Source organism: Phocoena sinus, chromosome 12 (assembly GCF_008692025.1).
Source record: "Phocoena sinus isolate mPhoSin1 chromosome 12, mPhoSin1.pri, whole genome shotgun sequence".
NCBI lineage: Eukaryota > Metazoa > Chordata > Mammalia > Artiodactyla > Phocoenidae > Phocoena > Phocoena sinus.
The window spans coordinates 26,662,787-26,675,310 of NC_045774.1; the positions used below are offsets into that span (position 1 = coordinate 26,662,787).

The 12,524-nt window shown below is 38.6% G+C and overlaps 1 protein-coding gene across 2 annotated transcripts in view; it reads right to left on the reverse strand.

The window, feature by feature from the left end:
- Positions 1–12,524, reverse strand: part of PEX7 (peroxisomal biogenesis factor 7) — a 99,749-nt gene continuing 87,225 nt past the window's right edge. For both annotated transcript variants that reach the window (XR_004352582.1, XM_032651657.1), the window contains one exon: positions 1–5,454. Coding sequence is in view for 1 of the 2 variants with exons in the window: in XM_032651657.1 (XP_032507548.1) it covers positions 5,386–5,454 (69 nt within the window). In the remaining variant the exon portion in view is untranslated. The remainder of the gene's footprint in view (positions 5,455–12,524) is intronic.

A 12,524-nucleotide genomic window follows, 5' to 3' on the forward strand; every position in this document is an offset into this window, starting at 1 on the left:
ATTTTCTTTAATTTCATGGGACTATGACAGTTTTTCAGGGCTTCAAAATATATAAGCATATATAAATAGATATCAGATTACATTAACCAAACAATTGATAACAAATCTGATATAGAGAACCAAATATAACAAAAAGAAAAAAGAAAGGATATTATGTTTAGCAAGGTTAATTGAACATGAATGTAGATCTGAAGGTCAAAAAGCTATTTGACCTACTGGTATCAAGGGTCAAGACTCAACCTCCCATTACCTTTGGAGCTACACAATAAATTCTGATGGCATTAAATAAATCCTTTAGCTCATTCATTCAACAAACATATACAGAGCTAGTATTTTGTACCAGGCAGTCTGTTAGCCACAGAGGATTCAAAGATGAGCACTCATCTTAGTCCATAGGGATACACAGAGGGAGGTGAGGCGACACAATGACACTCATGCAACAGTTGGGGGCCTGTGGCAGAAACAGGAGAGTGCTGAGGAGGTCAATAGCATCACCTCGAGAAGTGTGTCCTAGAAGGCTTCCTGGAGAAGGAAATACGGTCTTACTTCATTATTTTAATTGTAAAAGTAATACATGCTCATTATAGTACATAAAAGGAAAACAAACTTTGTAAGTAATAAGTGAACATGCTGTCTTCAATATTCCCCACCCCCAGCCCCACTACACGGGGCTGGCTACTGTTGAGAGTTTGGCGTGAACCTTTCAGTTTTTCTTGTGCATATATGTATACATACATAATTCTCCCTTTAAAAAAAAATAAAATTAGGATATCATACACATTTGTCTATAAAAGCATATTGTGGTAACCAGCCTCCAAGAGAGGCCCCAGAGATGGCTGGCTTCCTCATATTTACACTCCTGTTAACCCCGCCCACGTTGTACAACAGTCGGTCTGAGTGACCAGTAGAATGCAGCAGAGGTGATGGCGTTACTCCTGAGATTAGTGTGCAGAAGACCGAGGCTTCCATCTTGAATTTTCTCTTTCTCTTGTATCATTCAGTCTGGAGGAAAGCCAGATGCCATGTCGTAGGGACACTCAGCCAGCCAGTGCAGGGTTCTACGGTGAGCATCTGAGGCCAGCTAACAATCACGTAAGTGACTTTGGAAGCTGACCCTTCAGCCCCAGTCGAGCTTCAGATGTCTGCAGACCTAGGTGACGGCTTAACTGCAATGTCATGAGAAAACCTAAGCCTAAGCCAAAACAATGCAGCTAAACTACTCCTGGATTCCAAACCTCTAGAAACCGTCAGATAAATAAATTTTGTTGCTCTAAGCTGCTAAGTTTTGGGGTGATTTGTTACACAGAAATAGATAATACACATATCAATAACAATCTGTTTTTCCATGTCAGCACACACAGTTCTACCTTATTCTTTTAAATGACTGTTCTATCATATAATCTTTCTTCTCCAGACAGGCGTCTAGGTTTTACCAAACACTGATGGAATGATTACCCTTGGAAATTTGTTCTTAGACACTTCTGTAAGGATTTGGTGGGTACAGGCAGGGAATCCTAGGCCTGAAACTGCTGGGTCAATGGCTAATTTAAAACCTTTGTTGCCAAACTGCCTTCCAAAAAGGTGTATAATGGTACTTTTGCTTTAACCAATATTGGATATTGTCAATATTTTAAATATCTGCCAAACTAATAAGCAAAAAAAGTCTTTGTCATCAATGAGACCAAGTTCAACTAAGTATCCTTTTGCAGTATATTAAACATTTGTTTTCCTATTGATATCCTTTGTTGCTTTTATGTTTGGTTGTCTTCTTAGTGATTTTTAAGAGCTCTTTATAAATTCTGGATATTACATCATTTGTTACATATGTCGCAAATATATCCTTCCAATATGTCTTCTTTTAGCTTTGCTAAGAGTGTGTTTTGCTATTTTAATTTTTGTGTGTTGTCAAACTTTTTCTTTAGTCATTTCACATGACTTTCAAATAAATGATGGGTAAGAATTTGCCAAGCCAAGAGCAGGGTAATCCACGCACCCGGACTACCTTAAGCTAAGATAGAAATGAAAACCTGCATTATTTACACAGGGAGTTAGTGAGCACACTGGTGCTGCTGGAGCACAAAGTTCGCGACAATGTGGAGAGAAGCCATGCTGCAGAGAGTGGCAAGGGCTAGCCCCAGAGGACTTTGGCTGCCTGGTTAGTAAGCTTGAACTTTTTCCCGTAGACAGTCCTATGAGCAGAGGAAAGGTTTACACTGAAATTGATGTAGTCAGATTGCATTTCAGATCAGCCTCCGGCAGCTGTGTTGAAGAGGATGACTCCAAGGGTACAGAACTTGAAACACACACCATTTAGGAAGCTGTTGTGATCATCCAGAGAAAAGCTAATGACGGCTTGAACTAGGGCAGTGGTGTTTGGATTGAGGGGAAGAGACAGAATGGAGAAGTATTTAGGGTGTGAGAGGGATAGGACTTAGTGACCTATTTGATGTGCCTTGGACTGGAGAGGTGGGAATAAGGAAAGGAACAAGGATGGCACTTAGGTCTTTAGCTTGAGAGCCTGGGTGGACAGTATTGACAACAAATGAAAAAAGCATGTGCAGGAGGAGCCCATTTGGTGAGCAAGATGAATTTGGTTGAAAGAAAGTGAGTGCAAAGGCTGAGGGAGACCCAAGTGGGGAAGGCAGGAGATTTGGTAGTAGTCAGTATGGAAGTCAAAAACAAGTAAGTGGATTATCTCTTTCAAGAAGAGGCCAGTTAAATAAGAAATTAATGAGTTCATTGCTGGAAGAGTCAAATTATAGCTAAGATATGCAGAGAACGCTCACTGCCAAAGGCCGAAGGGATGGGTGGCTCTCATCCTGTGTATTACATCATATCACCCCCAGGGAGCCTGGGTCTCCCTGGGGGTGATATACTTTAGGGTCACCCCAGACCCAGGGTCAGCTTCTTAGCGCTTTAGACTTGGAAACACAATTTTGCCAGTTTTCTCAGGAACGATCAGGATCTAGTCACCAGAGTGTCCCACAGCTTTACTATTTCTCAGTGGGCCAATTTCTGTTATTCCTAGGAAAAGGTGGCCACACGGCAGGACCAGATCCAGTCATAGCAGATTTCAAATTCCAGCTCCACATTTCCTGGCTGCTGTGACTCCCGAGAGCCTTCGTTTCCTTGTCTGGAAAATGGGAGGGCTTTCTTGCAGGGACGTTATAAAGATTAAAGGGGATTAGATACAGAAAGCATCTCATGTAATGCCCAGATCACAGAAGATGCTCAGTGACCTGAGTTCCCCTTTCCTGCATCCACTCCTCAGTGCTGTGCTGTCACTGCAGGTGCAGGAGGAACTTGGGGAGGCAGGCAGGATGAAACCCAAGAACTCAGTTGCCAGGAGACAAATTCTAATTTTCCCAACTAGAAGTATGACTGGTTGTCCTCTAAAATCCAGAGGCTGCTCGGCCTGTGAGTTACCAAGAATTCAAAAATCATGTGCATTCCCTTTCAGGACACAATCCAGCTCCTTTTCCTCTAGTTTGCCAATCCTAGCTCAGGGAACTCGCTGAAGAAATGTTGACCCACCCTCCTTCAGATTGAGAGACTCCAAGCACCTGAGTTAAGTATTATGAAGTTAGGGTTCTAAACATCTCTAACATCCCTGAAATAGAGGGGAAATAAATCAAGAGAGATATTAGTTTTTAAATCACAAGTATTTGTTTCAAATGATACATGGTAGATTATTTTAATAAAATCTCTTGCATTCTAAAAGAAAAATAAGTAATTTCATTTCACTGTAAATATGATCTGGGTTAGGTATTTAAAAAGGTCTATTATAAATTCTGCCCATACAGAGAACATTCACTGTGAACCCACTTTTATTGAACTGCATGCAACACAGAGCAGCTCTATGCACCAACCTAATCATCGTGACCCATCGAAGGATGTGTTTGAGCACCTTGTACCTTACAAGACATTCATGTGAAGCAGTGTCCTCTCTATGGGGGCCTCTCAAAAACAATTAGCACTGATTGGTCTAAGAACTGAAAAGAGTTATACTTTCTGTGAGACCATTCATTCATTTGACAAATACGCATTGAGCACTTTCTATGTGCCAGGCACGGTGCTAGGGCCAAGCCAGGGACTAGGACGAAGTCCTTGCCCTCAGGCCTTGGACAGCATTGTGTACTTGACCAGACTTCCCATTGATGCTGCCAGTAGCAACTTTCTAGGACTTTAAGGCATATATTTTCAAGCCCACTCCTGGCTCCACTTTATGTCTCCTTTTGTTCCTGTGGGCTTGTTTTTGTGTTTTGTAAGCTGTCTTAATTTTTTTTCTGTAACAAGTAAACAGGGAAATATGTAAATTAGACAATATACATACATTTACATTTATTTTTGTTCCGATTACTACAAGTATATTTTGCTCTTTAAAAAAATCTCAAAAACTTGTTAAAAATTTAATGACAATTTTTGCCATTTATAACGTTTTATTTTAACATTATATAAAAACATAAGTGTTATGCAAAGTTGTCTATTCTACTAATTTTTCCCTTTTAACCTAATTTTTTATAGGTCATCACACCTAAAGGTTTTTCAAGACTTAGGGAGGTAGTAAGGAGGGTTTACAGCATTACTTAGGGCTTTCATTACTTAGTTTCAAGGGTAATTGCTTGCAACCTTGGTGGGACCTAACACTTTTTGCCCAGTGAGCAGATTTTTAAAAATTTGATTGTAGAGAAATAGGAAGAGAGACATAGGGTCATGGGTATAATATCTAAAAATATTTTAATAAATGTAAAATACATGTAAGCTCTTAACTCTCTGCATCCATGTTCTTAAAGCATGACAGACAACCAGTCCTTGAAAGAATCTCATTCATTCCGTGTATCAAGCACACAGTAGATGCTCAATAAATAACTGCTGAATAAATCAGTGATTATTAGAGCCCTGTTACTGAACCATAGGTATATCTATATTATATAGTGTTATATACTATATTAGAAAAAGTAACCTTGTTGGGGGTGTCATAAAATCATAAATGATCAAGGGATGCAGTTTATTGTGATTTTTATCAACGGCAGTGATATTTTCATCAAAAATGGCAAATTAAAAATGAAATATATCACTATCAATATAATCTATAGATCTCTCATATTTTAATCCATTCTATACTAGAAAGGTTATATTTTAATAGATACTATAAGATATATCATAACTTCAATATTCCTTAGGATTTTAAGAAATATGGCTCATGTACCAGAGGCTTAAATAGTGAGCCAAAGTCTTTATCAGCTTCCTCAAAACTGATTCCAGAATACATTTTTCAATTTTGAAATCTGAATAGTATATAAAAACATAAACTCTATGTTATCAATCATTTATCTCCTGCTAAGCAGTTCTTCAGTCATATCCTTTGTTTCTGAGTAGTTTATCTCAAGCAGGCATGGTAAGACAAATAGGATCATATATCTTTATTGTTTCATCCCAAGCACAGTCAGCCACCTGAAAACAAAAAGGAAACATAATCTACAAATGTTCAAAACTGGCAGAAAAGCCTAAGTCTTTTAGAGTGTAAGTAGATCATCCACCAGGGAACATCTCTTTAAATAGGAAGTACACAGGGACACGTTTTTGAAAAAAGGTCTATTTTCCCTTTTTAAGATACACTTTGGGGACTGGTTCCAAATGACTGAAGTTGCCTGTAAGGATTTCCTGCCAGAGCTACATAATTCCCTATAGGTCCTGAGATAAATGTTGAAAAGATACATTCCTAAACTGTGAACCACGGCATCATACTAGCTATTGTGGGGATAAAAAAGGAGGTAAAGTATAGCTCTTGCCTTCAAAGAATGGCTCATTCAAAACCAAAAGTGGAAAGTGCTCTAATAGAGAGTCTCAGGGGAGGAACTCTTTGAATCCAACTGGGGCAGTGTCAGAAGATTTCACAAATGCCGTGGCATTCACACTGGCCCTCTTTAGGGGCAGACATGGGAGATATGGACATTCGAGTCCAAAAAGTCACATAAAAACATGAAGGGAAGATAGTTCATGGTGCTCAGGAACTGTGTGTTAAAAATTTGGTAAGTGTAGCAATGTCTCAGGGTATAAGATTACTATATAAAATCAATCATATTTCTGTATACTAGCAAGAAAAAAATTTTAAATTACAATCAAAAAATTAATTTACAATAGCATCAAATAACAAAATACTTAGCAACACATTTAACAACAGATATGCAAAATGTCCACACTAAAACACAGCTGAGAGAAATTAAAGAAGGCCCAAATAAATGGAAAATATACCATGTTCATGGGTTCAGTATTTAAGAAGTTAATTCTCCCCCCAACTAATTTATAAATAATTCATAATCCCAGTAGGCTTTTTAATAGAAATGGAGAAAGTGACTTTTAAAGTTGAAGTAGAAAGGCAGAGGACCTAAAATAACCACAAAAATCTTGACAAAGAACAACAAAGTTATACTACTTACACTGTCTGACTCAAGACTTATCATAAAACTACAGTAATCAAGACAATGCAATACTGGAATAAGGATATACAAATAGGTCAAAGGAACAGAACATACTCAGGAATAGACCCCACACTTGGACAGCTGCTTTTCAACAATTGTACCAAAACAATCCAACAGGGAAATAAAAGTCTTTTCAACAAATGATGCTAGAACTGGATGTCCATATGGAAAAAAATGAATTCAACCACAACTTCACACCATAAACAAAAGTTCATTTGAGATGGATGGCCCACAGACTGAAATATAAAAGCTAATGGTATTAAGCTTTTAGAAGAAAACACAGGAGAATATAGTCTCAATCTGAAGGTAAGTTAAGATTTCTTAAACAGGAAGCAATAACCATAAAAATTAGATAACTTAGACTCAATCAAAAATAAAACTTTTGCTCATCAAAAGACACTGCTAAGAAACCGAATAAGCAAAACACAGAGTGGGAGAAAATGTTCACAAAACATATATCTGGCAAAGAACTTGTATCCACAATATATAAAGAACAACTATAACTCAATAATAAAAAGACAAATAAAAAAAAATTTTATTAACAGATAAAAAAAGATATATGAATGACCAATAAGCACATAAAAATATTCACCATCATTAGGCATCAAGGAAATGCAAATAAAAACCACCATGAGATACCACTACTTACTCATGAGAATGGCTAAAATTTTAATTTTAGATAGACAATATCATACGTTAGCAGGGATGTAGAGCAGCTCTAACTCTCATACCTTGCCGGTATAACCACTCTTTGGAAAACTGCCCATTCCTTATAAAGTTAAACATATACCTAGTGATTCCATTCCTAGAGGGGTTTCCAACAGAAATGAAAACATCTTCACAAAGCAATGTATGCAAGGACGTACACAGCAACTCCATTCACAATACCACATAACTGGAAACAACCAAAAGACAGACAAAAGAATGGGTAACAAATTGTAGTAAATTCGTGCAACAGAATGTTGCTAAGCAACACAATGGAGAGAACGTGGATGAATCCCACGGATAATAAGTGGAGTGAAAGAAGCCAGAAACAAAAGAGTACATTCAGGAGATTCCGTCATATAAGTTCTAAAACAGGTAAAACTAATCTAAGATGAAAAAAAAAATTAGGGCTTTGGTTTGTTTTGTCTTTTCAGCTGGAGGGAGGGATGGGGCTAGGGAAAGTCTGGAAAGGGGTACAAGGGAAATTTGGAGGAAGATGCAAATGTTTTGTATTGAGATGGGATGTAGATTACACAGTGTATCTGTCAAAAACCTATATCTAAGATTTGTACATTTCACTGTATGTAGATGATACCTAAAAATAGTAAGAATAATAATGACAACAACAATAATAGCAATAATAATAATAATGAATGAGGCGTGGGACATGAGTAGAGGAATAAACAAAACAAGAATGTTGATAATTGTTGAAGCTGGATAATGGAAGTGCATTATCCTATCGTTTGCTTTTTATACATTTGAAATTTTCCACAATAAAATAAGAAGAAGAAATGAAAAAATGTAGATAGTAACATGAAGGATGAAGTAGCAGGAGAGGGAATTGACCAAAGTTATTTGCACTGTATTTCCCGTCCTTTAATGGTTGCAAAGGCTGAAAGTTATATAAGGGAACTCACAGTCCTGGTCAATCTAATTACCTGGCTGTCACTATAGAATACAGGAACTGCTCAGATTAATCAGAACATATTAACTCCTTATCATTCATTAACAATATCTCAGATCAGAATCCAAGCTAGAGAAAGCATTAGAGACCTTTCAGTCACACTTTTTTAATTTAAGCATTAAAAACCAGACTCTTCAAGATTTGGTTGCTACCCACTTCTTTTATTCCCACTGCACCAGGCTCACACACTCAAATCCTGGCATCTTGTTCATGCCTCTGTGCTCTTATCCTCTCACTGATCCCCTCCCCTGAATAACCTCTTTCTCCTTCCCTTTCCCTCTGCCCCTCACCTTGTTTTGCCTGGAGATGACACCTCTTTGGGGAAGAATCCGTTTAAGCATTACCTCCTCTGTGAAGTCATTTGCTGTACCTATAATAGTCAGCTGTGCTTATTTATTGACACATGAGTCTTCAGCTCTTTTGAGGGCATGGACCATGTCATGTTCCATGTCATAACAATGACACAATGAAGATTAGCTCAAAGAATGTACTTTATAGATTAAGATCGCAGAGATTAATTTTTTCTCATAACCACACTAGAGCAGCAGAGTTGGAACCAGAACCTAAATCTGTTGAGTCTGTCCACTGAAAATAGTGCCTCACAGAAGGCCAACTGACACTCATCATCTGCCTAATCCTGCAACTGTAAATTTTTATACCACGGGATACAAAGATCATTATACAAATTTATCCGTCTCACCTATGTACATTTTTTTCCAAGTGCTGGGCCTTTCTGTATGTTAAGTGTCAACTATTATGGAGAAAAGAATCAGAGAAATGAGACTTAAGCTTCTAATATAAGGTATCAGTAAATTACCTTTCTGAATCCCTATTTAGCACCCTTCAATCCAGCTTCTTAATTACTCAGAACTTATAACTAACAGATGTCAAGGCCACTGAATCAGCAAATGTTCGTAATTCTGTACTACGTTAATTGGTAATATGAGAAAGACCTAAAACTGCAATGATACAGAATTATGAACAGATTGACTCAAATTAATGCAAACACTATTTCTCCATTAACTAATTAATTAAACCCCATCTAGTGCTATAAGTTTTAAAAAGCTAACAATTAAAAAAATAATAAGGTAAGAAGCACTTTAGTAAACTAACAATGCAGCTCCAGATTCTCTAAGGAAGGCACTGTAGAGACTTCCTGGTAAAGAAAGGTGACGGTGTGGTCGCTGTGGGTCTCGGGTTAGGGGGCACTCATTAATTACCATCACCACCCCAATGGCCTTAAAGGCATTCTATAACTTAGGGTAAACATGGGGCTTTTTCTTTTTAAATTTTATTTATTTATTTTTGGCTGTGTTGGGTCTTCGTTTCTGTGCGTGGGCTTTCTCTAGTTGTGGCGAGCAGGGGCCACTCTTCATCGCGGTGAACAGGCCTCTCACTGTCGCGGCCTCTCTTGTTGCAGAGCACAAGCTCCAGACACGCAGGCTCAGTAGCTGTGCCTCACGGGCCCAGCCGCTCCGCGGCATGTGGGATCTTCCCGGACCAGGGCTCGAACCCGTGTCCCCTGCATTGGCAGGCAGATTCTCAACCACTGCGCCACCAGGGAAGCCCCTGGGGCTTTTTCTTAATTTCCCATACTACCTATCTGAGGCCAGCCTAAAAGACATTAAAAAAAAAAAAAAGACTGCTAAAAATAAGAGTTAACAAAAAGACCAAAAAATAAACAAACAGATGACATGATAATAAAAAATCTGCTTTACTGGATGAGATCCACTCATTGCTTTAGCTTGTCAAACACAGCAAGGAATCTTTCCCAGGTCTCATCCTGCTTCTCCACAACAAGCCGTCTTTCCCTCCCATCCCCGGGAATGCACTCCTGCCATGAAGACTCCTTCAAGGCCAGAGTCAGCATAGAGAATGAGAAGACGATAACAGGATATCTCCTTCCTCATCTACCGAAGATCCTCTTTCTCCGTTTCAGTCTCCTATATGAGGACTCATTTCTTTGCTCCTTACCTTGCTGTCAGGAAAAACTGTGAAAGATTGCAATCAGCAAAAAGATTGCTAGGTGTTCTTTCAGCAGAATGCTGGCATTGTCCTAGAGCCCCACAGGGTTACCTGATTCTATAGGGGTCTATGCCTTCCAATGTCTTTGACTGGATTATTTTACATCTCTAAAGTTATAGAAAACTGATAGTAATCAAATGATTCTCAGCCATTAAAATTGCAAATGAAGGTTGCCCTGTGGAGATGCAACTGATGCCTCATCCTGTCTCCCAAGAGATGATTCTAATCATTAAATGTTACTGCCTTATAGATACTGACTGGTTCTGCACCTATTAGTAAATTCATTTTCACATTCAGCAATTGCCTATATGTGTTTTTTCTTCGGCTCCTTTGAGCTAGTTGTAAAATCCTTCACAAGTTACATAAGGTCTTTGACACATGTTCATGCTATATTTGTATGAGAGCCATGACTGCCATTTTGAAAATTATCCTTTAACATGGCCACAGAAAAGCCATTTCATTAAAAGAACACACATGAAATGGGGATAAGGGGCCGATAATTATACTAGGAAAAAGAGGCTAAGAATAACTGCTAAAATGGGGTATGAAATTGAGCTCTATCTCCACCTTCTGACAGCAGAGCTGACAAATGCAAACAGTAATGTAAGATAAGCAAACAGCATAATAAATTTACCAGTTTATCAGGGGAGATGAAGTTTTTTCTAGAACTTGACTATAAGAGAAATATATAATAATATACCTCCACTACAAAAAGCATTCAATACCAAAAGAGTGGATTTACAAGAGATACAAGTCATTCTTCACATGGCTGTTTTTAAAATAAACATCTCAACCCTCAATTGAGACAAAAGCATACTATTAAACTGTAGTTTCCTAGAGGCATTTCTATTGGGCAGTAGTTCTCAAGCTTTGGCATGCATTAGAATCACCTGGAGGGCTTGGTAAGACAGATGACTGCCATCCTCATAGCACTGGTCCTCAAGGTGTGGTCCTGGGAGCAGCTTCATTGGTATCATCTAGGGCTGATCTACAGCTGAGGGTCTTTTTTTTTTTTTTTTTTTTTTTTTGCGGTACGTGGGCCTCTCACTGTTGTGGCCTCTCCCGTTGCAGAGCACAGGCTCCGGACGCGCAGGCTTAGTGGCCATGGCTCACGGGCCCAGCCGCTCCGCGGCATGTGGGATCTTCCCGGACCGGGGCACGAACCCGTGTCCCCTGCATCGGCAGGCGGACTCTCAACCACTGCGCCACCAGGGAAGCCCCAGCTGGGGGTCTTTAAACCAAGGTCCACAGATGGGCTTCAGAAAGTCCACAATGCAATATTTTGTGGGTATATACATTTTGAGGGGAGGGGAGAGAAAATCAATCATTTCCTTCAGAGTCTCAACCCCTGGCCCCCCAAAAGTTAATCCAGAGCATTCACCAGCTGAGTATTATAAATACATAGGGAAGAGTCTAATATGCAGCCAGAAATGAGAACCTCTAATATAGAACCCCTGATATACAATCCTCCCTTAGTATCTGTAGGGGACTGGTTCCAGGACCCCAACACACACCAAAATCCATGGATGCTATAGCCCCTTATATAAAATGCTGTAGTATTTGCATGTAACCCATATACATTCTTCCATATACTTTTAAATCACCTCTAGACTACTTATAATGTCTAATACAATGTAAATGCCATGTATATAGTTGTAAATACAATGTAAATGCTACAGAAATAGTCGACAGTGTGTGGCAAATCAAGTTTTGTTCTTTGGAACTTTCTGGAATTTGTTTCCCCTAATATTCAATCCGCAGTTGGTTAAATGTGTGGATGGGGAACCCGTGGGTACAGAAGGCTGACTGTATATCAATTAACAGGACTTCTGTCCTGTGCACTAACCTGGACTTCTTTGGGAGTACTTTATGTGCAGGAATTTTTTGTTGTTGACTAAAAAGAAATTTAGCATTATTCAAGTAATCTTCTAAAGGAAAATTTCTCTTCCTTTCTTGAGGAGAAAGAAGAGGTTAATTTGCCACTAATACAATGGAAAACACCTTGTGCCGTATTTTCACATTTTTATTTAGAATCTAAGCTTCAAATCTGGTAGGTTGATATGTGGTAGGAAGACCGTGAATTGGGAGGAGGACTAAGAAAGAAGAAACATGACTGAACTATCTTTAAAGAAAAACACTAGTCCTACCTGAAGCGTTCTTAACCAAAAGTTTACATAGCTTCCCGATCTTATTCTATTGATACGTAAGCAAGTATCCAGAATTTCTACTCAAACGCAGTAGAAAATTTTATTACCCATTTAAACTATGGTTAATAACAACATTTTTATTTTACTCATTTTATTTGAGATTTGTACCCTAGTGAGTTCTAAATGGGCTAAAACCCACAG